This window comes from Peromyscus maniculatus, chromosome 21 (genome assembly GCF_049852395.1).
Source record: "Peromyscus maniculatus bairdii isolate BWxNUB_F1_BW_parent chromosome 21, HU_Pman_BW_mat_3.1, whole genome shotgun sequence".
Taxonomy (NCBI): Eukaryota; Metazoa; Chordata; class Mammalia; order Rodentia; family Cricetidae; genus Peromyscus; species Peromyscus maniculatus.
The window spans coordinates 6,787,425-6,815,133 of record NC_134872.1 but is presented as its reverse complement, the minus strand read 5'-3'; the positions used below and the strand labels follow the sequence as shown (position 1 = coordinate 6,815,133).

General features: G+C 47.6%; 1 protein-coding gene across 10 annotated transcripts in view; it reads left to right on the top strand.

Moving 5' to 3' along the window:
• Window positions 1–27,709, top strand: part of Slc26a8 (solute carrier family 26 member 8) — a 58,625-nt gene that overhangs the window by 4,886 nt on the left and 26,030 nt on the right. For 8 of the 10 annotated variants that reach the window (XM_006983105.4, XM_042265849.2, XM_042265847.2 and 5 more), the window contains exons 2-7: window positions 1,871–2,066; window positions 13,097–13,236; window positions 18,129–18,245; window positions 20,466–20,647; window positions 24,510–24,674; window positions 26,170–26,319. In XM_006983105.4, coding sequence (XP_006983167.2) covers window positions 1,885–2,066; window positions 13,097–13,236; window positions 18,129–18,245; window positions 20,466–20,647; window positions 24,510–24,674; window positions 26,170–26,319 — 936 coding nt within the window. In that variant the 5' untranslated portion in view covers window positions 1,871–1,884. The remainder of the gene's footprint in view (window positions 1–1,870; window positions 2,067–13,096; window positions 13,237–18,128; window positions 18,246–20,465; window positions 20,648–24,509; window positions 24,675–26,169; window positions 26,320–27,709) is intronic. The other 2 variants (XM_076558388.1, XM_076558386.1) reach the window with 1 other exon arrangement.

Below are 27,709 nucleotides of genomic sequence, written 5' to 3'. Positions count from 1 at the left end.
CCAACTGCTGAGACTACAGGCATGTGCCAGCACGCCCAGCTCTCTCTAGGAACTGTTAAGTTGTTTATTTTGTGTGTGCTCCTAGGTGCAGGCCACACTGCCCGGGGCCGGTCAGAGATCAACTGTGGGAGTTGGTTCTCTCCTTCACCACATGGGTCCCAGGGATCAAATCAGGTTGTCAGGCTTGGCGGCAGGTGCCCTCACCTGCAGCGTCATTTCGCTGGCCCTCCTCGGGACACTTCTAAACCCTCCCCCCTCAGTCAAAGCTGACGTGACTTTTGAAGTATTTCCTTTATGTCGTCTCTAATTGTGTCCAATCCTGTCCCTGAATACAGCTGTTCCTTGAGCTGGGTCTCGACTCACCTTCTCAGGGAGTCCTTTTCCATTCCCCAGGCTGGGATCATCAGTGTTGTTCTGGGTTACGTGGTTTTAAGACATGATGCCTGTTTTAGGGACAGGGCCTGAATCATGGTGGTGTGCTGAGGAACTTCCTACACCTGTCAGAAAAGGCGAGTCTGACAGTTGTGAGGAAAATACCAGCGTCTTCCAGTGACCTCTTAGAGAACAAGCACAGCACTCCCCCCCACACACACACATGTGCACATGTGCGCACACACACACACACACACACACACACACACACACACACACTGAACTTCTCAACTGGGGTTTTGTGTTTGTGTTTGTTTGCTCTGACAGGGTCTTGGTATGTGGCCCAGGCTGATCTCAGCCTCCTGACCCTTCTGCCCCTGTGTCTACAGTGTTGGGATTACAGGACAGGGCAGGACAGGCCACCACACCTGACAACTTGTCCATTTGAAAAATGAGAACAACACGTCCTTTGAATTGAATTGGTGATAGAATGATTTTGAGTGTAAAACTGAACAACATAGAGGAAGGGTCTTATAAAACTGCTGTGCAGAGGTAACATCCTTATGTGAATTACGTTCCCTTCAAAGTCTGCTGAAAGGCAGGCACAGCTACACAGGCCTCAGGTCCCAGTGCTCAGGGCCTGACTCAGGGAGCTCGCTGGAGACTCATCATGCAAAACCAGACTGAGCAACACAGAAAGTTTCTATATTAAGAAAGAAAACAGACAGACAGACAGACAGACAGACACAGGGATAGTAGACCAGGTATGCAATCTCATCACTTGGGACATGGAAACCGGAAGATCACAAGGTTATCTTTGGCTACATTGTGAGTTCAAGGCTATCCTGAACTACAAGAGACCATCTCCGAAAACAGTAAGGGTGGTAGAGAGATGGCTCAGCCAATACAAGTGCGTGCCGCTTTTGCAAAGGACCTGAGCTTGGTTCCCAGTAACCCTATTGGAAAGCTCACAACCACCAACTCCTGCTCCCATGTCGGGGCTTGGAGAGCACATGTATTCATATGTGTGAACATACACACACAAAGACACACACACACACAAATAATAAAACTATCTTAAGAAAAAAACAAGAAAAGTGCTAATGATTTAAATTTCAAAAAAAATTGCTTATCTTTTGAGACAGGATCTCTCTATGTAGTCCTGGCTGGCCTGAAACTTGCTACATAGACCAGGTTGGCCTTGAACTCATAGAAATCCTTCTGTCTCTGCCTACCAGGTACTAGGATTAATAAGCATATGTTACTGCACACAGCCCTAAGTATTTTTATTACATTTATTTATCTGGTGGTGGGAGTGGCCTACGTCGCCACAGATTGCGTGTGAAGGCAGAGGACAACTTGCAGGAGTCAGTTACTCTCCTATCATGTGGGGTCCAGATCGAACACAGGTCATGGGGCTCACCAGCAAACACCTTTCACCCCTGAGCTGTCTCATCTCATCAGCCCTAATACCTCTTTGTATCTGACGTCTTTCCAGCTCGTCCAGGAAGAATGCAAACAGAGAGGAGCATCCAGTCTTTGGGCAACAGATACAGGCAAACCCCCTTTTCATATGATGTCAAGCGAAACGTGTACAATGAGGAGAATTTCCAGCAGGAGCACAAGAGGAAGGCTCCCTCTTCCGGGAACGTGGATGTCAACATCACCACCTTCAAGCACAATGTCCAATGCCGGTGTGTGTACTCAGCCTCTCAATGGCCACCAAGCCAGGCAGGGGCGAAAGCTAACCTGACTCCTTTACAGCCCACTTCTGTCTCTCTGTCTTCCTTCTCTGGATTCCTGTTGTCTGAACCGTGCTGTTTATTGTGTGGTTTTGTTGTTGTTGTTGGCTCTGTGTGTGTGTGTGTGTGTGTGTGTGTGTCTGTCTGTCTGTCTGTCTGTCTGTCTGTCTGTCTCTCTGTGTCTCTGTGTGTGTGTGTGTACGTGTGCATGTGTCTGTGTGTGTCTATCTGTGTGTCTGTGTGTCTCTGTGGGCATCTGTATGTCTGTGTCTGTCTGTGTGTATGTCTTGCAGGGTCCTCTGATTATAAACTTCTTTGGCGTTGTCTTTTAGCCTGTTTACTGGTATTCCACTATAACAACAGATGCAAGGCTGAGTAACCTCTAAATAAAAGGTTTCTTTGGTTCAGAATTCTGATAGCCAGGGTGTCCAAACAGCCTGGGTGCTGGTGTCCTGGTGAGGACGCCCTGCCGTGGAAAGGGAAGCTGCCGGTTGGCCACGGCATGGGCTAGCCTCACTCTCTAAAACCTGCTCTCCTGGTGCTCATTCAGCCCCACCAGAGCTAGATCCAGGCGGGCGGGAAGGAGGGAGGGGCTCCTGAAGCCGAGGCCCCACAACTTGCTCCTTGCAAACATCACCTCCATTGGGGCCAAGCTCTCAGCACGGGAACTTTTGTGAAAGTAGCCACGATCCAGTCACTGTAGGTATAAAGACCTCCAGCAGTATCTGGGGGGTAAGCACATTGTTCCGTCAGGGCAGGCAAAGTGGGTCAGTGGGTAAAGGCACTTGCTGTGAAGCCTGAGGGCCTCCGTTTTATTCCTCAGACCCACGTGGTGGAAGGAGAGAAATGACTCTACAAAGTTGTTCCCTGTCCCTCTCCACACTAAATACAAGTAGTAAAGCACCAACTGCTGTTAGTCTCAGAGAACACTAGACAGCTCTGGTGGACTAAACAGCAGTGACTGACCGGAGAGCCTCCTGACGTCCACATCCTGGCCGTCAACAGAGAGGACACACCGCCTCTAACTCCCGCCCTCACTAGCAAGGGTTCTGAACCTGTTTCTGGTCTGTGAACCTCTTTGCAAACTGACAAAGTGAAAGCGCATCTTTTCAGAATAATTTCTCTCATTCATTTTGTTTACTCTTCTTCAAGGGTCTCATATAGCCCAGTGTGGCCTCATACTCTCTATGTAACCAGCCTGAAGTCCTGATCCCCCTGCCTCCACCTCCCCAGTGCTAGGTCTATAGGTGTGCACTACACTCCCAGCTCTTTGCTTTTTATCCCCAGTACCGGGGACTGAACCCACAGTTTGACATATACTAGGCAAGCACTCTCACTGAGCTGTGTCCTCAGACTGCTAGTGTGTGTGTATGTGTGTGTGTGTGTGTGTGTGTGTGTGTGTGTGTGTATGTGAGTGTGTAGGGGGGTGTTTCCGCTTTGTTTTTGTTTGTTTGTTTGTTTTTTGTTGTTGGTGGTGGTGGTTTGGTTTTTTGAGACAGGGCTTCTCTGTGTAACAGTCCTGGCTGTCCAGGAACTTGCATCATAAACCAGGCTGACCTCAAACTGATGGCATTCTCCATCAGCACTCATCATGTGTGTGTGTGTGTCTGTGTCTGTGTCTGTGTGTATATGTCTGTATGTGTGTATACGTATGTATGTGTGTGTGTGTGTGTGTTTTGACCTTTTTGTTGTTGTTTATTTTTTGTTTTTTGTTTTTTTCAGACAGAGTTTCTCTGTGTAGCACTGACTGTCCTGGATCTCGCTCTGTAGACCAGGCTGGCCTCGAACTCACAGAGATCTCCTGCCTCTGCCTCCCGAGTGTACCACCACCACCACCCAGCCTTGTTTTGACCATTTTTAAGTGTGGGGTTTTGTGGCATAATTGTTATTATGCAATTACCACCACAGTTGATTTGCAAAAACCGTTTTCATCACCTCAAACAGAAACTCTGTACTCATTAAGCAATGACCCCCCTGCCTCTCACCCCACCCCTACTTCTGTCCCTGTGAGTCTGCTTCTTCAAGATTAAGTTATGAACCTGCCTGCCCCTTGTGTTTCAAGCAGAACCACCCAGCATTTGTCTTTCTGCATCTGGCTCGTTTAATATCATACTTTCAGAGTTCATCCACGTTATAACAAATGCCAGCACACTTTCTTTTTTCTATGGTGGAGTAACAATCCATTGTGTTTTATATACACTTTGTCTACCTATCCATTTGTTAATGGACACTTGGGTTCTTTCCATCTTTTGTCCTCTGAGAAGAATGTTGCCATGGATCCATTTCAATCCTTGTTTTTAATTCTCTCAGGACCCTGCCTAGGGGTAGAATTCCCAGGTCACATGGCAGCTGTGTGCAGCTGTGTGTGCATGTCCATGTGGATGTGCACATGTGTGTGCACACACATACAGAGGCCAGAGGCTGATGTCAAGGGTCTGCCTCGATCACTTCCCTCCGTAAATTTTGACACAGGGTCTCTCACTGAACTGGGAGCTCTTGGGTTAAGTTAGACTGCCTGAGCAGTGAGCTGCAGGGACCCTTCGGTCTCCACCGGCCCAGCTGCGGATTTCAGGCTGCACTGGCTGCCTGGTTCTTTCTTCTTCCGCGTGCTAAGGATCTGAATGCCATCCTCATGCATTTGCCAGCGAGCTGTCTCCTCACCCTGCCTATTTCTTTTGTTTTGTTTCTTTGAGATAGGGTCTCACTATTAGTCCTGGCTGGCCCCAAACTCACTATCCTCCTGCCTCAGCCTCCTGAGTGCTAAGATTCAGGCATGCTTTACATCACTCATTGACTTTTGAGGAGCTGGTATATTAGTTTCTGCAATGCTAACACCATTTTACATTCCCAATAGAGATGTACAAGGAATCTAATTTCCTGCACTCTCTAAAATTCCCTTTCTGTCTTTTGAATTATTGTTATTATCTTAGCAAGTATGAAGTGATATCTCTTTGTGTTGTTTTTTATTTTGTTCCATGTTCTTCTCATGAAGATATGAGCAACATTTTCTTGTGTTTATTGGCCAATCTTGTATCTTTGGAGAAAAAAAAGTCTTCATTTCTTTTACCCTTTCCAACATCAGGTCATTTTTCTTTTTTATCGTTGAGTTTGGGAACGTTTTGTTTTGTTTTGTTTTTGAGACAGGGTCTGTTTGGTGACTTTGGCTATCTTAGAACTAACTGTGTAGATCAGGCTGGCCTTGAACTCACAGAGATCCGCCTGCCTCTACCCCTTGAGTGCTGGGATTAAAGTCATATGCTGCCACCACCTGGCTGAGTTGGGGGATTTCTTTAACTACTCTGGATATTCAGTTCTTATCTGATGATTTATAAATTTTTTAACTCTATAAGTTGTCATTTCCTCCATTAGAGTGGAGGAAAATAATTATTTTAAAAATAATTTTAAAATAATTTTAAAAATAATTATTTTGGGGAGGCACAGACAGGCAGATCTCTGTGAGTTCTAGGCCAGCCTGGTCTGTAGGGTGAGATCCTACAGCCAAGGCTACACAGAGAAACCCTGTCTCAGAAAACAAACAAGCAAAAATTTTGTTTTTATTATTTTTAATTATGTGTAGGTGTGTGTGTCTGTATGTGGGTCTGTACATGTGAATGCAGGTGCCCATGAATGTTGAAAGTATCAGATCCCCAGAGCTACAATTACGGACAGCTGTGAGCTGCCATGAGGGTGCTGGAATCCAAACCCTGGACCTCAGGAAGAACAGCCAGTGCTCTCAGGCACTGAGCCACCTCTCCAGCTCTGCAGATTTTACTGTGATAAAAATTCAATCTATGTTTTAGCCTAAGAATTTTATACTTTAGCTCTTTTTTTTTTTCTTCTTTCTTTCTTTTTGCTGGAGATTAAACCTGGGGCCTCCCACTCATGAGTCAAGTACTCCACCACTGAGCTCCATCCAACTCTCTTATTACTTTTTATTTTTGAAACAGGGTCTTGCTAAGTTGCCCAGACTGGTCTTGAACTCACCCTGTAGCCTAGGCTGGCTTTGAACTTATGATCCTCCTACCTCTGGATCCCAAGTAGCTGAGATTAACAGACCTGAGTCATTAGGCCTGTCATTGTTCACTCTTAAATTTAAGTCTGATCTATTTTTAGTCTTTAGTACCTTGTGTAAAGTCAGGGTCCAACTTTATTCTTTAATATATAGACAGGCCACTTTAGCAGTGTGGTCTGTTGAAGAGAATGTTACTTTCCCATTAACGGTCTCAGCAAGAATAGTTTTATTTTACTTTATGTGGTTTTTCAAGACAGGATTTCTCTATATAACAGCCCTGGCTATTTTGGAACTTGCTTTGTAGACCAGGCTGGCCTTAAACTCACAGATATCCCCTTGCCTCTGCCTCCCAAGTGCTAGAATTAAAGATATGTGACATTTTTTTCCTGCTTTTGTTGGTTTATTTGTTTTTCGGTTTTTTGTTTGTTTGTTTTGTTTTGTTTTTAGAGACAAGAGTTTCTCTGTGTGTAGCCCTGGCTACCCTGGAACTCCCTCTATAGACCAGGCTGGCCTCGAACTCAAAGAGATTTTCCTGCCTCGCCTCCTGAGTGCTGGGACTGAAGGTGTGTGCCACCACACCTGGCTTTATTCTTAATTATGTGTATATGTACATGGGTCAGTGTGTGAGACTCGAGAGCCTGCAGATGCCAGAGGCATCCACTCCCTTGGAGCCGGAGTTAACTGTGTTGTGAGCCCTGACGTGGGTGCTGGGAGTGGAACCCAGGTTCTCTGCAAGGGCAGCACCAGCTCTTAACTGCTTAAGTCACCTCTCTGCCCAGTAATGTAACGATATATAAGAGAGAGAGAGAGAGCATTATATGGAGATTAGAATTATAAGGAATTATAGGGAAAAACCACTGTATTAAAATCTAGTGGGCCAGGTGGTGGTGGGACATGCCTTTAGTCCCAGCCTTTAGAGCTACAGAGCAAGTTGTCTCAAAAAAGCCATAATTGAAGGAGATTTTGGCCAGAAGTTAGTGGAAATAATGACTCTTTTGCTCCCCCATTCACACTCACCTCAAATTCTGCTCAAGACCTCCAGGGTCCATGGCGTGAGGTTAAGAACCCTGTGTGATCTGCGTCATGGTGGCGACTCTCACTGCTCCAGCTGTTCCTCCCCCACATCCGGCCTTATCTGCCCCTCATCCCCTGCCTGCCTGTCTGTCACAGTCCGGCCTGCGGTGGCAGATAGCGAAGTCCTCTACACCCCTGCTTCCCGTGTTCCACTCCCTTCGTTCACACCCCGCCTTGTGCACATTGTAGCTGGATGTCCTCTCTCTGCTTCTGTGTCCCCATCCCGACTTCCTCTGCCTCAGGCAACAGAAGGGAATGTGTGTGTCAAAGGAGACACTTCAGAGCAGGGGCAGGCCCTGGGCAGGGGCAGGCCCTGGGCAGGGGCAGGCCCTGCGTTCCCCCCAGAATCACACGCAAGCAGACAGGGAGACAAAATGATCGTCTTTTCACAACTCTACTCTTGTAAACAATTCCTACTGAGGCTGTTTTAACCTGTCTGGCCTCTTCCTGCTCCAAAGTTCTATCTAGATACTTAAATAAGACTAACTCTGCTTCCAGTGGGCCTTTTTTTTAAAGTTTAAAGTAGGGGTGTGTCGGTACATGCCTTTAAGCCTAGCACTTAGCAGGCAAAGAAGCCAACCTGTTCCACATAGAGTTCCAGGCCAACCAGGGCTACATCATGAGACCCTGTCTGCAAAAAAAATTGCATGCCTGTGTGTGTGTGTGTGTGCGTGTGTGTGTGTGTGTGTGTGTGTGTGTGTGTGTGTGTGTGTGTCTGTCTGTCTGTCTGTCTGTCTGTCTGTCTGCTTAATTTATGTATATGTATCTGTATGCGTGTATGCCATGTACATGCAGGTGCCCGTGAGGGCAGGAGAGGGCGTCAGATCCCCTGGAGCTGAAGCTACAGGCAGTTGTGAGCACCAGACAAGGGTGCTGGGAACTGAGCTCTGGTTTTCCACAGGAGTATTCCATGCTCTCAACTGCTGAGCCATCTTTCCAGCCTCTCCCATGGGCTTTTATAGATGTTCTGACTCAGCCTCTATTTTTAAAATCTTTTTTTGCTTACGTTTTTCTTTCTCTTCTCTTCATATTCCCACTTCTGAAACATAGTTCCAGCCTTTTCTGGATTTTAACCAGAAATCTAGGCAAGCAGGGCCCTGGAAGTGTGGTTCTGGTCTCCGGAGGCCTCCTCTGGAAGCGGCTCCCTGCTCCTGCCCAGCTGTGTGGCTGTAGGTAACTAATCGAGCCCTCCTGTGCCCTCTCTCCTCCTCTGTGCGGTGGGAGTGATGATGCGCCTGCTTAGGAAGATTTAAAGGATTTTTTTAATGTCTACGAAATAGTAAACACTAGATAAGTGGTTTTGGTTTTCTGGTCTTGAGGAACATTTTTAGTAAATAAACTAATCTATTAACTCCATCTCTTCCTTTCTGCAGAAAAACATCTTATCTCTTTCCTTGTTTTTCTTCCTCTTGATTAGCAACAACCTATGCCCCCTTTCATGTCAGAATGCCCCCTGTGCTTTCTTTCTTTCTTTTTTCTTTTCTTTTTTTTTTTTTTTTTTGTTTTTGTTTTTGTTTTTTTTCAAGGCAGGGTTTCTCTGTATAGTTTTGGTGGCTGTCCTGGATCTCGCTCTGTAGACCAGGCTGGCCTTGAACTCACAGAGATCTGCCTGCCTCTACCTCCTGAGTGCTAGGATTAAAGGCGTGCGCCACCACTGCCTGGCCCCCTGTGCTTTCTTACCAATTATTATATTCCTCACTCTTTTGTTTGTTTGAGACAGGGTCTCACATAGCTCAGGCTGTCCTCATATTTACTGTGCAGCTAAGGATAACCTAGAGCTACTTACTGATTGTCTGATTCTCTACCTCCCAAGTGCTAGGGATACAGATGTGTGCCACTAGGCCACATACATTCTTCAGTGTGTGTGTGTGTGTGTGTGTGTGTGTGTGTGTGTGTGTGTGCATGTATGCACACATACCCATGTGTGGAAGTCAGATAACAACTCTGGGTTGGTCCTTATCCCTCATTAGAGATATGGTAATTTCCACCGCGTATGCCAGGCTTGCTGGCTGCTCAGCTGCTGAGGATCCTGTCTCCACTCTCCATCTCCCTGGAGGGTCATTGAGATGACAAGCCCTTACACTATGTGTCTGATTTTACACTGGTCCTGGGAATTCGGACTCAGGTCTTCATACTGTGCCCTGTCCCTAGCCCACGTTTCTCACTTAAGATGCCTTCCTTAAACCCGACTTTCTCTCTGAATGCCTTCCATTTCCCCCTCAGCTCTTATCCTCCATTGCTCTGTCTCCCTTCCTGGCCCTGTGCTGACAACCTTCTTCACTCCATGTCCACTTCAGTTTTCCCTGATGCCTCTGCAGGGTTAGTGGTCTCCAGCCAGATGCACATGTCCAGGAGCGGACCCTGCACCAGGTGACGGGACAGCTTGTCCCAGTGCCATGCTCTAGGTTAAGGGCGGGCACATCAAGATCATTTTCTCTGATTGTGATTGTACACCTACCTCAACCCCACGTGAAAACAGAAACTCAACATTTCTCCCAAGCCAGTGGCCTTGCTCCTTGAGCAGAATGGTGCATCTGTCAGCGGGGGTGGGGGTGGGGTGGGAATAGGGGGATGGGGGGTGGAGGGGGTGTCAGAGTATGTAGAGAGGCTAGAACACTGAGCTAGGTATCAGGAGACATGGCTTCCTGCCCAGCCCTTCTCACGTTTGTGGTCCTGACTTTGAAAATGCCATTCCCACTTACTTGGCCTTATGTATCTTAGAGATGCTTATGGTCGTGCAAGACAAAATACATGTGATCAGGGCCGGACAGATGGCTCAGCAGTTAAGAGCACTTGTTGCTCTTGCAGAAGACCCAAGTTCTTTTCTTTCTTTCTTTTTTTTTTTTTTTAGTTTTTCGAGACAGGGTTTCTCTGTGTAGCTTTGCGCCTTTCCTGGAACTCACTTGGTAGCCCAGGCTGGCCTCGAACTCACAGAGATCTGCCTGCCTCTGCCTCCCGAGTGCTGGGATTAAAGGCGTGTGCCACCACCGCCCGGCCAGCAGAAGACCAAAGTTCAATTCCCAGCACCCACATGGTGGTTTAACTCCAGTTCCAGGGGATCCAATGCCCTCTTCTGACCTCCTTGGGCACTGCATGCACATGACGCACATACATATATACAGGCAAAACACTCGAACACACAAAATCAATACATCTAAAAATGTTTAAATACATGAAATCACCTCTTTTCTGAGCACACCCTTTAGTGTACCTGCACTAACGTTGTATTTGTTGTTATAGTCAAATCTATTATCTAGTCCAGCTATACATGAAGAAAAGCATGCAGTCTGCTTCCAGTCCATGCCAAAGTATAAATGGCAGAAGGCAATGGAAAGCCAAACTGGTTTTACTCATCAGTAGATTATGACCTTCCTCTACAGCAGTGTTTCTCAACATGTGGGTCGTGACCCCTTTGGGGGTCAAAGAACCCTTTCACAGAGGTCACCTAAGACCATCGGAAAACACAGAGATTTACAATACAGTTCATAACAGTAGCAACATTGCAGTTATGAAGCAGCAATGAAAATAATTTTATGGTTGTGTCACCACAGCATAAGGGACTGTGTTAAAGGGTCACAGTGTTAGGAAGGTTGAGATGTGTTAAAGGGTCACAGCATTAGGAAGGTTGAGAACCGCGGGACTAGATGATCTAACGCTACTCTGTGGTTACTCAGTCTCGGCAACACTGGCATTTTGTTTTTGTTTTGAGATAGGGTGTCATTGTGCTGTCCAGGCTGGTTCATGGGCTTAAGTGATCCTCCTGCCTCAGCATATGCAGCAGCTGGGCTGCAGGTGTGTGCCACTGTACTCAGCTTTTCACACTAACATTTGGGAGCATGAATTTATTTCTATTCTGGTGGTGGTGGTGGTGCTTTGTTTGTTTGTTTGTTTGTTTGTTTGCTTGTTTGTTGGGGTTTTGAGACAGGCTCCTTACTGTTTGGCCCTGGCAGCCTAGAACTCCCTTTGTAGACCAGTCTGACTTTGAACTCACAGAGATCTCTGTCTGCTGAGTGTTAGGATTAGTGTTCCATCATACCTGGCAATGCTTGCTTTCTTTTCTTTTCTTTTCTTTCTTCCTTCCTTCCTTCCTTCCTTCCTTCCTTCCTTCCTTTCTTTCTTTCTTTCTTTCTTTCTTTCTTTCTTTCTTTCTTTCTTTCTTTCTTTTTAATCATGTCATCCAGGTTAGTGTCAAAGTCACCGAGTATCAAGATGATCTTGAACTGATCCTCCTGCCTTCACCTCTTGCATAGTGAGATTATAGGCATGCAACACGTACGCCGCATCTGGTCTGTGTGGCCCTGGAGACTCAGCCCGGGGCTTGATGCCTGCTAGGCAAGCACTGTGCCAGCTGAGTTACATCCCCAGTCCCCCACTGTCCTGTCAACTGTAGACTATTTAGCTGTTTTCCTGGCTTCTACCACTGGGTGCCAGTCACGAGGACCAAAAGTGCCTCCAGACACTCCAGCCCAGGTGCCTCCTGGGGAACAGAACAGCTCCTGGTGGAGAGCCACAGATAATACAGCCTTTAAAATGGGCAGTCTTTTCTCTAGAGGGCTAACTCCTCAAGTGCAGAACTCCATTTCTGTAACTGTCTAGATATCCCCGGCAAACCCAGACAGTTAATGTTTGCTAGATTTTTCTGTGTGAAAATGATCTAAAGGTGCTAACTGCAGCAGGATGGCTCTGTGGGTAAAGGCACCTGCTACCAAGTGCTTGCCATGCCTGCACTCCCTGAGTTCAATCCCAGTGACTCACATTGTAGGAGAGAACTGACTCCTGAAAGTTGTCCTCTGACCTCCATATATATGCCCCACATACATACACAATATATACATGTAAGTAAATAAATATCAAAACTAAGGTAGTAACTGTCCCTACCACCCATTGATCTCATAACAACAAAAACTATTTTGTTTGTCTTTTTAATGTGTATGGGTGTTTTGCTGCATGTATGTGTGTGCACCATGTGTGTGCAGTACCAGCAGAGGCAGAAGACGGATTGGATTCCCTGAGACTAGAGTTACAAATCATTGTGGGCAATGATGTGGGTGCCGGGAACTTAACCCAGGTCCCCTGGAAGAGCAACAAGTGTCCTTAACCACTGAGCCATTTCTCCAGACCCCAAAACACTGTTCTTATGAAGAATACTAGTTCATTCTCAACTAGAAGTCTTTAACCCCAGCACTCAGGAAGCAGAGGCAAGCGGATCTCTGTGAGTTCAAGGCCAGCCTGGTCTATAGGGTGAGTTCCAGGACAGCCAGTGCTACACAGAGAAACCTTGTCTCGAAAAACAAAAATCAAAACAAAAACAAAAACAAAAAAAAGAAGAAAAAGAAGTAGGTAAGTATGAAGTTTGACTCTCTCCAAACAGCAATTAAAAACACAAGAGCTGGCTGGGTGGTGGTGGTGCACGCCTTTAATCCCAGCACTCAGGAAGAAGAGGCAGGAGGATCTCTGTGAGTTCGAGGCCAGTCTGGTATATAGAGTGAGTTCCAGGACAGCCAGGACTGTTACACAGAGAAACCCTGTCTCAAAAAATAAAAACACAAAACCACAGACCTGACTGGTCACTGGACATGTGGGTCTCAGTTCTTGCCAGATCACCTTGCTGGTTGGCATGGTTTTGTCCTCTGGGGATATTTCTCAATATCTTTGTTCTCTGAGGCAGGGGAGGAGAGCCTGCTGACATCCAGTGGGTAGAAGCCAGGGATGCTAAGCATCCTGAAATACACACGACAGTCAGTGTCACCATAAAGAATGTTTTGATCCAGTGTATTAAAAGTCGGCCATGCTGATGAGAAAGCGCAGAAGGGAAGGAGGGCTGCACCCTGGGCCTTCACTTGCACCAGGGGATTCTCCCTGGAGAACCTAACTGAGTCTCTGTTCTCTCTCCCAGATGCTCATGGCACAAGTTCCTACGGTGCATGCTTACGGTCTTTCCCTTCCTCGAGTGGATGTGTTTGTATCGATTCAAGGACTGGCTTCTTGGAGACTTACTTGCTGGTTTAAGTGTTGGTCTTGTTCAAGTTCCCCAAGGTAAGGGCACTCCAAAGCCTTCTTACCAAAGCCGACCTACTGGACCTGAAGCACTTTCAGGAGCAGACAGTTGAGCTGGATGGGCAGAGGGGAAGAGGACCGGCATTCCTGATGTCGCCATTTCTTCCTTTACCCCTCCAGCCGCTCCTAGAAGATCGGCTCGAATCGAGGCCCACGAACACTTCCCCAGAATTTGCAATCCCCACTCCTGGTCATTTTTTGTCCCAGTGATGGTTTCACACTCTCGATGACAGATCTCAGGAGGTTTCCTTAGGAGAAGATGAGTGCTGGGGCACCTGTATCTCTCCAGCAGGTGGCATACCACAGCTGTTATCCAGTCACCAGTTCAGATGCAAGACCACAAGGTCACACAGGAGTGGGCGCTCCCTGCGAGGTAGAAAGCTCCTTTCCACCCAAGAACAGTGGGGTACTTCTGCAACCCCAGCATAGAGAGGAGGGGGCGGGAAGACCAGGCATTCAAGGCCCGTCTCCTCTACTTGAGAATTTACCTGAAAAACAAACAAAATCTTGATTCCAAATAGGAACCAATAACTCTTTTGTTTGTTTATTTTTGAGACAATTTCATAATATAGGCTGGCCTCGAACTCACAGAGATCTACCTGCTTCTGCCTCCCAAGTGCTGGGATTAAAGGTCTGTACTACCAGGTACAACTATTTTTTTCCCTTCTTCTTTTTTTTTTTTTAAGATTTATTTATTCATTATGTATACAGCATGTACAACTGCAAGACATAAGAGGGCATCAGATCTCATTACAGATGGTTGTGAGCCACCATGTGGTTGCTGGGAATTGAACTCAGGACCTCTGGAAGAGCAGCCAGTGATCTTAACCTCTGAGCCATCTCTCCAGCCCCTTTTTTTCCTTCTTAACATTTATTTATCGTGTGTGTGGAGGTCGGAGGATGGCTGAAGGGAGTCTGTTCTCACCGTCCACCATGACATGGGTCCTGGAAATCAAATTCAGGGCTTCAGGCTTGACTATGCCCTGAGCCATCTCGCTCCACCCACTCCCGTTTTTCACACACACACACACACACACACACACACACACACACACACATACACACATACATACACACACACACACACACACAGAGAGAGAGAGAGAGAGAGAGAGAGAGAGAGAGAGAGAGAGAGAGAGAGAGAGAATGTTGAATTATTTATTAAGGGTTCCATAACTGTTTTGTGCTAGCTATATCTTTAAAGAAATTTCAGTTCTCTCTTTTAAGTTTTTTCATTGTGTGTAGTGATCATATGTGGTACTGTGTTACACATTGATGTAAGTGTATGCTGTCCATTGAACGTGACCCCACAGCTCCTCCCCCCTCCCTTTTTGCCCCTTAGTCCCCTTGTTCTCCTAGACAATTGTACTTGTACTTACATGTTATAAGCATACACATGATTTTATGTGCCTCTATAAGCTCAGAAAGCAGACAGTGTAGACATCCCATGTCTGTGTTTCTGTTGATGCCCTCCATCATTTTCCTGCAGATGACATAACTTCACTCTCGACAGCTGAGAAGACTCCCCTGCAGCTAGGCTGCACATTCTTTGTCTATTTCTCTGTGGCTGGATGCTGGCCTTCTGGAGCCAGCAACCATATTAACAGTCCCTGAAGGGTTGCTTCTAGGACCCCCCACAAGTAACAACCCAAGTTTGGGAGTCCCTGTGTTCAGAGAAACCCCAAACCAGCGCATCCCCTGGCTATCTGCAGGTGGAGTGTGCTCACAGGGCTCATTTTCTACCATGCCAGAGCTTCCTGGTAGCACTGATGTACTACTGTTATCCCGTCTCCAGGGAAACACACTAGAGAGTCAGCCAGAGACCCAGTGTGTCCATTGCGAAGAGGCTGGGCGTCATGCCTCCTTGGTTCAGACTAGTCCATGGTTCCCACGTGGTCATGCCGGCGGGTGAACGCAGGGCCCTGCGCACACTAGGGGAGTCCTCAGTGGCTATGCCCCCCCTAGACCTAGATGTTCTACTGAACATCTCCCTGGCAAACAGTTTGCCAGTATCTAGTAAATATGCCCCAGAGTTCTCATGAGAAGTATGTAAAATCATGAAGAATTTGTGTGTTTGTGAACCAGGAGATCTATACAGGAATGTCCATCTGTATATATCTTAGTCCCATCTGGGCCCAGAGATGGGATACCATGAAATCCTGAAGACAACAAGAGCGAGGGAAGTGCCCCCCCCAGACCCTGATGCCTTTTCAGTTTCAGTCAGCTGTCCTTCATGCCCTCAGAAGAGATTTCCTATGTAGCATAAGCTGATTTAAGCATAGTTTCTACTTTTTGCAATCTATAGACTCTTGATTAAGAAAAAAATTGGGGCTGGGCAGTGGTGGCACACACCATCAATACCAGCACTCAAGAAGCAGAGGCAGGTGGATCTCTGAGTTCAAGGCCAGCCTGGTCTACAGAGCAAGTTCCAGGACACCCAGGGCTACACAGAGAAAACCTATCTCGAAATCCACCCCCACCCCCAAAAAGGAAAAAAAATTGATGACAGCCTTTTTCTTTTGGGCCACCAACCAGCTCCCAAATCAGTTTTGAATGCTCAGCCTTAGCTTAGCTCTTATTTGAATTTACTTCTCTTCACCTAGGTTTTGCCTTTCTTTCTTCCTTCCTTTCTTCCTTCCTTTCTTCATGTCCTACTTTTACTCCTTCTCGTGGCTGGCTGGCAGCTGCCCAGCTTCTGGCCCGAGTGTGTCCCTCTCTTTCTCTCTCACTCTCTCCTTCCATCTTCTCTCTTGAGCCTAGATTTCTCCTCCTACTTATTCACCAGCCCTGCCTATCCCTCTCCTGCCTTCCTATTGGCCGCTTAGCTATTTTTAAAAATTATCCTTCCTATACTTCTCTCTCTCTGTGTCTCTCTCTCTGTACTTCTCTTCTTCCTATACTTCTCTCTCTCTATGTCTCTCTCTCTCTGTCTCTCTCTGTGTCTCTCTCTGTGTGTCTCTCTCTCTCTGTCTCTCTCTCTCTCTGTGTCTCTCTCTCTGTCTCTCTCTCTCTCTCTTAAAGATTCATTTTTTATGTGTCTAGTGTTCTGCCTGCATGTGTCCCTGCAGGCCAGAAGAGGGCACCAGATCTCATTACAGATGGCTGTGAGCCACCATGTGGTTGCTGGGAATTGAACTCAGGACCTCTGGAAGAGCAGTTGGTGCTCGGAACCTCTGAGCCATCTCTCCAGCCCCGCAGCTTAGCTTTTTATTAGCTCAATCAGGTGCCTTAGGCAGGCAAAGTGAAACAAATGTAACACATCTTTACATCGATTAACAAAGGCAACACAAATGTAACACATCTTTACATAATTAAACAAAGGCAACACAAATGTAACACATCTTTACATCGATTAACAAAGGCAACACAAATGTAACACATCTTTACTTCCTTAACAAAGGCAGCAGAAATAAATGTAACACACCTTCACATAGTTACAGTAACTCTGTAGCATTAACAAATGTAACCCATCTTTGCCTTGTTAAAATAATGTTCCACAAAAGACAGGGGACTAGGACATAGCTCACTCACTGGGAGAGTGCTTGCTGCCTGAGGTTGAAAGCTTGATGATCCGAGTTGAAACCTCAGAACCCATTGAAACACGGAAGGAGAGAACCAGCTCCATGAAGTTGTCCTCTGACCTACACACACACACACACAGACACAGACACACACACACACACACACACACACACACACACACACCTTATTTTGGTGGTTTGTTGTTGTTTTAGATGAGGTCTCTCTACATAGAGACTAGGAACTCACTACATAGACCAGGTTGGCCTTGAACTCACAGAGCTCCATCTGCCTGTGCCTCCCCAGTGCTGCACCAGCACACCCAGCCATAAATAAGTGTCTTTAAAGCCTTGTTTAGGAGTACTAAGAAAAGACGTCAGGGTGGTTAGCCTAGAGAAGACAGGCAACAGAAGGCAAGGGAGTTTTGTGTGACTGTGTTGTTCTCCAGCTGCCTTTGGCCCTGGGGGATCCCAGGGCTGCCTTTTTTCTTTCTGAATACTTTCACTTATGTGCATGTCTGTGTGTGAGTATGTACATGTTAGTACAGGTGCCCTCAGTGGCCAGAGGCATGCAGCCCCCTGGAATTGGAGTTACAGGAGGCTGGCTGCTGCCAAACCTTGGTGCTGGAAACCAAACTCAGGTCCCTGGAAGAGCAGCAGGCTCTCTGCACTGCTTGCCCGTCTGTCCAGCCCCCCGGGCCTTCTGGAGCTGGGAGGGAATGAGCACTGGACCGAGATGCTGGAGCTCGAGTGTCCACGCTGCAACGTCTCCTGTCCACGTCGGCGTTACAACCACTCAGTGAGTCTGTGACAGAGCTGAGATGCACCGCTTGTAGCTCAGGCGGCAAAGTGCCTGCCAGCGTTCACGAGCCCCGGGTTCAGTCTCTAGCTCTCACAGACCGGCACGTGGCTTACACCTGTAATCTCAGCACTCGGGAGGTGGAGACAAGAGGAACAGAGGGTCACAGTCACTCTCAGATACATAGTGAGTTCAAAGCCAGCCTGGGCAATGTGAGACTCTGTCTCAAAAAAAAACAAAACAAAAGCTAAATAGAAAAGCACGTTGGAAACTAGGACACTATAAAGAGCTCTATACATATGGTCTCAGCATTCATAGCCATTTTTATTTAAGGTAACTTTTTTTTAATTTTTTGAGACAGGGTTTCTTTGAATAGCAGCTCTGGCTGTCCTAGGGCTTGCTCTGTAGCCCAGACTGGCCCCGAACTCACAGAGATCCTCCTGCCTCTGCCTCCTAAGTGCTGGGGTTAAAGGTGAGCACCAGTGACGCCAGTTTAAGGTAACTTTTAAAGCCAAACTACCGTCTTTGCTTAAGGAAGTCCTTTTGCTTTTCAGGCCTGACACTTAGTTTGCTGACGAGGCAGCTGATCCCTCCCCTCAACGTGACTTACGCTGCCTTCTGCTCTTCAGTCATTTATGTAATATTAGGATCATGTCATCAAATGTCCATCGGTGAGTTGAGTGCTGGAGCCACCCAGCTAGATGATAGGTCAGTTATTTACTTGTTGCTTAGCAGCCAGTGCCAGTCAGCTTTCAGTCCCCGTGAGGAAATGCTTGGGAACACTACTAGCTTAAACAGGGAAGGTTTCCATTGGCTCGCGGTTGACAGGTCTCAGTCTGTGTCACATGGATCTATTGTTTCTGGGCCCGTCTGGAAGCTTAGCATCGTGGTCTGAAGTGTGTGGTGGAGCAAAGCACCTCACCTGTGGCAGCCAGAGCACATGTGCACTCAGACACAAAGACTTGTATAGGCACATGCACACAGAGAGGCACATGTGCAGACATAGACATGAACACACCGGCACCTCCATGTATGCATGCACACATGCACACACATGAGCACATATACACACACACAGGTATGCCCACAAGAAAAATATGCATATATAGACACATGCACATATACATATATACACATAGACACGAGTACATACACACAGACACATTTACACACAAACACAGATACACACATTCATGCATGCACGCATACACATAAATACATACATATACATATATACACATGCATGCACATGACTATACATGCACACACATGCACACACACATGGGGCAAGGACAAGAGTCCTTAAGGGCATGTCCTTAAGGACCGACCGACCGACTTCATCCATTTCCAGTAGCGTGAACATCAAGACTTCAACATAGGAGCTTTCAGAGAGCATTTGAGGTCAAAGCATAGCATCTGACCCCTGGCTCTTCAAACCCACATCTGTCCCCTAGTGCAAAGCGTGTTCAGTCTTTCTCACAGTCTCTCTCCATAGTTACAGTTATAGTTCATAGTTCATTGTTCCGAAGTCCAAGTCTGAAGTCTTCTTGGGGACTCAAAACAGTCCTTAGCTCTGCGTTCGTACCTCTAAAAAATCAAACTCTGGGGCTGGTGAGATGGTTCAGTGGTTAAGAGCACTTGCTGCTCTTGCAGAAGACCTGGGTTCAGTTCCTAGCACCCACATGGTGATTTATAACCATCTATAACTCCAGTTACAGAGGATCTGATGCTATCTTCTGACCTCCATGGGCACCAGGCACACATTTAGTGCACAGACATACATGCAGGCAAAACACCCATATACATAAAACAAAACGAAATAAGTAAATCTAAAAAAACAAACAAAAAAACAAACCTTAAGTCCATAGTGATTTTTTAATAATGCTAGAATAGATCAGTCCATCTGCTGGGTCCCTAACAACCATACTCCGTGATTTCTAATACAGTGTGCCAGCTTAATTAACTTACACTAAGAAATCTGTCATAGTAATCAAAACACTAAGCTCCACAGGACAGACACTTCCTGGACCGGAAGTCTGCCTGCTAACTTAGAAGTGACTAGACTAGCTGAGGTCGCATGAGGAGAGGATCTACCAACCCTAGGTGGACCTGCACAGAAGCCACATCACAAATGCTCTTTGGAGAGGCTCCCACTGCTCTCTCCCTGAAGGAGGTGACCATTCAGTATTCTTCTCCGTGTCCTCTCCCGAGCAGCCTGCTGCCTGGCCACCACTCCCAGCCCCTAGACACGGGATGCCGCTCTGCTTCTGTAAGTGCATCCTTCGAATGCTTGACTCAAACATGCAACATGTTCATCTCCCATCTGAATATGACCAAAACACGTTTATTCCCACATTTCCGATGTCAACACGAGTACAAAAGGAAACCGCCTGAAGCCGGTTTTTTCTCTCCTTGCACTTGGCTCCCTTCAGAAGCGTTGGGTATGATTTTCTTCCTGTTACTCTGATGACACTCTTGACACCCTCCCTCTCCTCCCCCGCTGTGGACAGGGTCTCACTATGTCGCTCTGGCTAGCCTGAAACTTGCCATGTAGACCAGGCTGAACTTGCCCTCCTAGAGGTCTCTGCCTCCTGAGTGCGGGGGTTAAAGGTGTGTGCCACCGTGCCTGGCTCCATCCTCCTTTAACTCAGTCTCTGGGTGCTGGTACAATGGCTAAGCGTGACGGTAGCTTCCAGCCAACCTGTGCTTGAGTCCCACCCTCTACGCCATGACACAGAGAGGTGAAGCTCCTGAACCAGCAGCTCTAGATCTGGGAAGCCCCCGTTCTCCTCCCAGCTTTCTCTTCCTTCTCGATGATGATTTGTTAAACAACAGCAATGATCATTCAGTTTTTCTAACCTTGCAGTCCGTTTCCCAAACTTCTTTCACAGGCCCCTTCTTCCTCGTCAGTGCTCTCATGATCAACGTCCTGAAGGAGAGACCGTTCAACAACGGCCACCTGATCATGGGAACTTTTGTCAAGGATGACTTTTCTCTCCCGACCTTCTACATAAACTATAACGGATCCTTGAGCGTGGTGGCAAGCACAACTTTCCTGACTGGAATTATTCAGGTAGGAGCTGAATCTCCAAATTCTTAAAAAAAAAAAAAAAAACGAAAGACTGGGTCTGTTGTGGTTTGAATGTGAAATGTTCCCCTGAAGACTCCTGTGAGTGGACACTGTTCCTCAGCTGGTGGCACTATTTGGAAGGCTCCAGATCCTTTAGAAGACAGAGACCATGGAGGAAATGAGGTTTCATTCAAAACCTGGGCAGGCCTGAGGTTTTGTCTGGCAGTCCCACCTCCTGGCTTCCTACTTTGCAGGCTGTGAGTGAGCAGGGAAGGTCATTTGCACACCCTGCCACCATGCTGCCATGATGGACACTGGCCCCATCCTGCCGGGCATTTGGTCACAGTGGCACCGTGACCGACACTGCAGTTTTGAGAGGCCCTCCTGTGACTGGTGTGTCGGAATCACAGTGATTTCTCTCTGAGCACTTGGAGAGCGTATGGATAGTCTTCTCAGACACGGATCTTCTCCTGCCTTGGACACTGCCCACACTGACGTAGAATACTATTCTGAGCTTTCTCAACAGCCCTTTCTAAGAAAGAGGAGGGTCCAGGGGCCGAGAGCCCATTCCTGGTCTCACTCTCTCTAGTCTTGAGACAAGAAGGTGGTCTCACAAGCTGAACTTTTGGTTGACAAGCACCAGAGAACTCAGGTGGAGTCAGATTCTGCAATAACAAGTGCAGCCGAAGGACAGTGACGCAGCGCTGACCGAAGTCTCCACATTTGCTCCGGTGCTGTCACCAAGGTCACCTGCTGCTCCCCACCATGCGCCAGCCATTTTTCCAGATTCCCTTCTCTGTCCTCCCAGGTGACCCACACTCTGGCTGATTCTCATCCATCTCCCCAGGGCTGCCTCTCACGAGGTGAGGCTCCCAGGAGCCTGCAAAGGTGCCGCCTCAGTGGACAGCACCAGTCCCTGTGAGCTGACTGCCTTGGGAAATGCTTACACCCCAGTGAACCTCCGCTCTTTTGTGTATAAAATGGGAATAGTGTGTTCTGCAAGGTCTTTGCGAGGATTGGGTGAAAAACCTCATGTGAAATAGTCAGCCAGAGCCTGTCTGTCCCATTGCAAGCATCGGTGAGGTGGTTGCTGTGTAGAAGATGGACTGGCCCGTTAGCACGCCTCTCAATGCCACCTGCCTCTGGTCCTAGCTACTAGGGAGACCAAGACAGGAGCATCACCTGAGCCCAGGAGTTTGAGGCCAGCCTGGGCCACATAATGAGACTCTAATGAAGGAATAAATGAATGAGGATCTAGTTGAAGTATGTTATAAAATGATAGCTACATACTCCCCACGTTTATTTTATTATTTTTTAAAGATTTATTTATTATGTATGCATGTATCCCTGCAGGCCAGAAGAGGGCACCAGATCTCATTACAGATGGTTTTGAGCCACCATGTGGTTGCTGAGAATTGAACTCAGGACCTCTGGAAGAACAGCCAATGCTCTTAACCACTGAGCCATCTCTCCAGCCCACTCTCCACGTTTATATACATAAATGTACAAGCTTAGCAGGCTGAGAAAACTCTTGAGTAGAAAAACACTGAAAATCCACATGGAGATAAATGATAGCTAAGCTTCTGAAAACTAAAGGCAAAGGGGAGAAAATGCCCCTGGAGCAGCAGGATAAAGGAAAACACCTCAGACAACAGCAGGTTTCTTCTAGGAAATCCCAGGGAAAAGAGGGGCTTATGCCTGTGGCTGAAGAGATGGCTCAGAGGGGAACAGCACTTGTTGCTCTTGCAGAAGACTCAGGTTCCGTGGCCAGCACCCCTACCGCGGCTCACAGCCACATGCATCTCCAGCTCCAGGGATCTGAAGCCCTCTGCTGGCCACAGCAGGCACAAGGCACAGGCATGGTGCACAGCCCGAGGCCTGCTTGGACTGCAGAGTGAGGTCAAAGCCAATCTGAGCATCTTAACAAGAAAGTGCAGGAGAGACGGCGAGTGTGTAAAGTGCAGGAGAGACGGCTAGTGTGTAAATTGCAGGAGAGAAGGCTAGTGTGTAAAGTGCAGGAGACGGCTAGTGTGTAAAGTGCAGGGGAGATGACGAGTGTGTAAAGTGCTGCTGCTCTTACAGAGGCCCAGATTCAGTTCCCAGCACCCATGTCGGGCAGCTCACAACCCCTGTAACTCGAGTCCCAGGGCTCTGACACTTTCCTCAGGCCTCCTCAGGCTGCTCTATGCGTGGGCAGACACACACAGGTACATATACATAAATAAAATATATTGGGGGTGGTGGTGGTGGTGGTGGTGGTGGTGGTGGTGGTGGTGGTGGTGGCACACGCCTTTAATCCCAGCACTCAGGAGGTGAATGCAGGTGGATATCTGTGAGTTCGAGGCCAGCCTGGTCTACAAAATGAGTTCTGAGACACCCAGGGCTACACAGAGAAACCCTGTCTTGAAAAACCTTTAAGAAAAAAAAGAATATATCTTTTAAAAAATTTAAAGTACAAGAAAGGGAGACTTGGGCTGGAGATATGGCTCAGTGGTATGCCAAAGATTTAAGAAAGTTCCATTGACTCTTCTTTTTATTATTGTTGTTGTTGTTGATTTTTTTGAGACAAGGTCTCAAAACTTGGTATTTAGATCAGCTGGCCTCACAGAGATCGCCTGCCTGTGCCACTAGAGTGCTGGGACCAAAGGCGTGTGCCACCAAGACAGCCCCCATTGAATCTTTTTTGTTTTGTTTTGTTTTGTTTTTTGAGACAGGCTTTCTCTGTGTAGCCCTTGCTGTCCTGGAACTCACTCTGTAGACCAGGCTGGCCTCGAACTCACAGAGATCCGCCTGGCTCTGCCGACCGAGTGCTGGGATTAAAGGCATGAGCCACCACCGCCCGGCTCTCGTTGAATCATTTTTAATACACAGGAGTCACAAGGCCAGGATTTCTGATCTGGCATTTGGGTTGGTTTGCTTGCTTGTTTGGGGGCAGGGTCTCACTAGCCCAGGCTGCTCTAACACTCACTGTGTAGTCATGGACGCCCTTGAACTCCTGATCCTCCTGCCTGCTCCTCCTGAGTGCTGGGGCCTCAGGGGAGCACCACCACATCACATTCTGCTTCTCAGCCCCTCTTGTCTTCTCCTCTGTGAAAACCTGCATTCCTCAGAGGTGAGAGGGGCTTGGACCCAAGGCCTTTGGATAGATGAGCCTTGTCCCTGTCATCCCTCCTCCATGTCCATCTGGAGGGCAGAGAACCTAGGGAAAGATGCTGAGAGCCGCCAGCGTTTCAGAAGAAAAAGAAGAGTGTGGGCCGGGGCTTGCTGGGAACCTTTGAGTCTACACCCAGGGACCCCAGCTCACTGGGGAGCTCTCCAAGGCGCCCCTCGTCTTTTGGTTGGGATCTTTTTTGAGCAGAGGCCATGGGGCCCCTGGGGAGTCCAGTTGATGCTATCGCTGACTTGATGACTGTCTTAGTGAGGTGACTGTTGCTGTGATGAAACACCACGACATGCACTTGGGGAAGAACGGGTCTGTTTCAGTCACAGATCCATATAACAGTTCGTTATGGCAGTGAAGGCAGAGACTCAAGCAGGACAGGAACCTGGAGGCAGGAGCTGATGCAGAGCCATGGAGGGTGCTGCTTACTGGCTTGCTTCTCATGGCTTGCTCAGCCTGCTTCCTTATAGAACCCAGGACCACCAGCTCAGGGGTGGCACTACCCGCAAAGGGCTGGGCCCTCCCCCATCAATCACTAATTAAGAAAATGCCCTGTAGGCTTGCTTACAACCAGATCTTATGGGGTCATTTTCTCAGTTGAGGCTCCTTCCTCTCAGATGACTCTAGCCTGTGTCAAGTTGACATAAAACCAGCCTGCACAGTGACCTGAGTCTCTGTTTTTTTCTTTTCTCCCCAACCCCACAGCTGTCAATGGGTATGCTGGGAATGGGCTTCATGGCCACATACCTTCCAGATGCCGCAATCAGCGCTTACCTAGCTGCTGTGGCCCTACACATCATACTGGCCCAGATGACATGCATCTTTGGGATTATGATCAGTTTCCACGCTGGTCCCGTCTCCTTCTTCTACGTGAGTAACCTCAAGCCTCTCCAGAGTTCACACAGCCCTCCTCTGGCCTAGGAAGAAAGGTGGGCCCAAGTGGACAGACTTCTGCCTGTACCAGAAGGATAAGAGGGCCCAGAAGTAACTCCATCTCCTGTGGGTTTCTGGTCAACTGCAGAAGCTGGTCTGAGCATATGCTCAGATGCAATAACCACTTCAACTCAGCCTTTTAAGCCAGATGGTTTGAATTAAAATTTGTCCATGGAGCAGGGCAGTGGTGCATACTCCTTTAACCCCAGCTCTCAGGAGGCAGAGGCAGCTGGATCTCTGAGTTTGAGGACAGCCAGGGCTACACAGAGAAACCCTGCCTTAAAAAAAAAAAAAAATTGGCCATGGGATCAGTGACATGGCTCAGCTGGTAGAGTTGACTGCCAGCAGTGTGTAGAGCTAAGCTGCATCCCTGTAGCCTGCCTGCAGGAAGGAGAGAATGAACTACCAAAGTTGTGTAGACACACACTTACTTACATGCTCATACACTAAATACTAACTTTAAGAAAATTAAATTTAGCATGGCAGTGGTAGCACATGCCTTTAATCCCAGCACTCAGGAGGCAGAGCCAGGTGGATCTCTGTGAGTTCAAGGCCAGCCTGGTCTACAGAGTGAGATCCAGGAAAGGCGCAAAACTACACAGAGAAACCCTGTCTCGAAAAAAAAAAATGAAATTTCATCATGAAGTTACTATTCCATAATTCTCCCTATCACGCGCCACATAGCAGACTTGTATCCTAAATACACAGGGGTGTAAGTAGCCCCCAAATGCAGAAACAAAACAGAAGTTCAGCTAAAGAACATGCATGGCCTGAAAAATAACAGTGGACAGTTAACAAATAGAACTTTCGCACTCAAGAGGCAGAGGCAGGTGAATCTCAGTAGTGTTGAGGCCAGCCCTTTTTATATAGCAAGTTCCAGGCCAGCCAGGAACCTCCAACCCCCCCAAGACAGATTCTTAGGTCCTTTCCCTTACAATGAAACATATAAATATGTTCTCTCTTTATTCAACATTATTGCCTTTTTTAGTATCTACTCTTCAATTTAAAAAGCAAAATAAAACAACATATTAAGCCAAGTAAATCTGGTGGCTCAGGCTTGTAATCTCACTCACTTGGGAGACTGAAGCTGGAGGATCACAAGTTCAAAGACTGCTTGCCCTACAACATGAGTTCAGGGTCAGCTTGGGCAATTTAATGAGACCTCGTCTCAAACGAATAAAATAGAGGGCTGGAGATATAGTGCAGTGGAAGAGCACTTGTTCACTGTGAGCAAGGCCCTGGGTTCAATCCCTAGCATGGAGGAAAACTGCCGAAACTACACAGCCCTCATACCCACCTTCGGTGTTCCAGCAGAGCCCAGTTGACCCCGGCAGCTCTTCTTTGCTCTTTAATTTGGGAAGAATGCCCATTTGTTAGATTCCAGCAACCGTGATACCCCTAAGGAAAGCTCCGCAATGTCTTCTTCTTTCAGAACATAATTAACTACTGCATAGCTCTCCCCAAAGCCAACTCCACCAGCATCCTGCTGTTCCTCACTGCTGTGGTGGCTCTGAGAATTAACAAGTGCATCCGCATTTCCTTCAACCGCTACCCCATCGAGTTCCCCATGGAGCTGTTTCTGGTAGGTGTCTTTCCATGAATGATGGTAAATACTCCCTTTAAAAAAAAAAGCATCAAGCCGGGTGGTGGTGGCGCACGCCTTTAATCCCAGCACTCGGGAGGCAGAGGCAGGCGGATCTCTGTGAGTTCGAGGCCAGCCTGGGCTACCAAGTGAGTTCCAGGAAAGGCGCAAAGCTACACAAGAGAAACCCTGTCTCGGAAAATCAGAAAAAAAAAAAAGGAAAAAAAAAAAGCATCAAGTTATAACCTAGGAAGACAGAGAAGACACTATGAAACAAGAGTCAAGGGCAGGGGGTGGTTAAGACTGTTTGCTGTACTTTTAATCTTGGCACTTGGGAGGCCGAGGCAGGCAGATCACTGAGTTCCAGGACAGCCAGGGCTACACAGAGAAACCCTGCCTTGAAAAACCAAAAAACAAAATTGGGTCTTGCGCAGGCGTACTTGACAGTAGAGTTTTATACACTTGCCTGCACATGGAGAGGTTTGGGCATGTTATAGTTACCTTTAGTCAGATGGAGAGGTTTGGGAATGTATGTTATAGTTACCTTTAGTCAGGCTAGTCAACGCCTCTGCCACCACACAGGTGTATCTCCTTTGCTCCTTTGTTTTGGTCAGCTCAAACTGGCCTCCAACTCTCAGCCTACCCTCAAGTTCTGGGGTTACAGACACAGAGCCCCACGGCCAGCTAATGGATACAGAGACCATGGCCAGTGACCATCTTTTCACTGTGAAAACATTTAAGATCCTTCACTTTCCCAGTTTTCAAGTCTACAGTACACTATTATCAACTGTAGGCCCCAGGCTGTACTAACAGTGATCTCTACCCAAATGCTTATGTTTTTAAAATGTGTCATGTGTGTGGTGTGTATGTATGCACACATGTGTGCTTGAGAGCACTTGCCCATGTGGGCACATTAGAGGCCAGAGGTTGACATCAGGTTTTCTTCTGTTGCTCTCTACCTTGGCTTTTCTTTTAATTTAAATTTTTTTTAGTTCTCTGTATGTGTGTATGTCAGGGGTACATACATGTGAATATAAGTGCCCTCATTGTCCAGAAGTGGATATTGGGTCCCCTGGAGCAGCAGTGACAGGCGGTTCTGAGGCAGTGATGTGGGTGCCAGGAACTGAACTTGGGTCCTCTGGAAGAACAGCATGTGCTCTTAAGCCCTGCGTGTCTCTCCAGCCCCTCCCCTTCGTTCTTTTGAGAAAGGCTCTCACTGAACCTGGAGTTCCGACTAGCCAGACGGGCCGGGCCGGTCTGCAGGCTCTTTGGGCTGCGGGCTCTTAGGACGCACACACCCGTGCTGCTTGGGCTGCAGGCTGGTGGGGAGAGAGGCCCCAACATCCCCCTGTCCCCATCCACGTGTCAGAGACCAGGGCTGCCCTTGCTT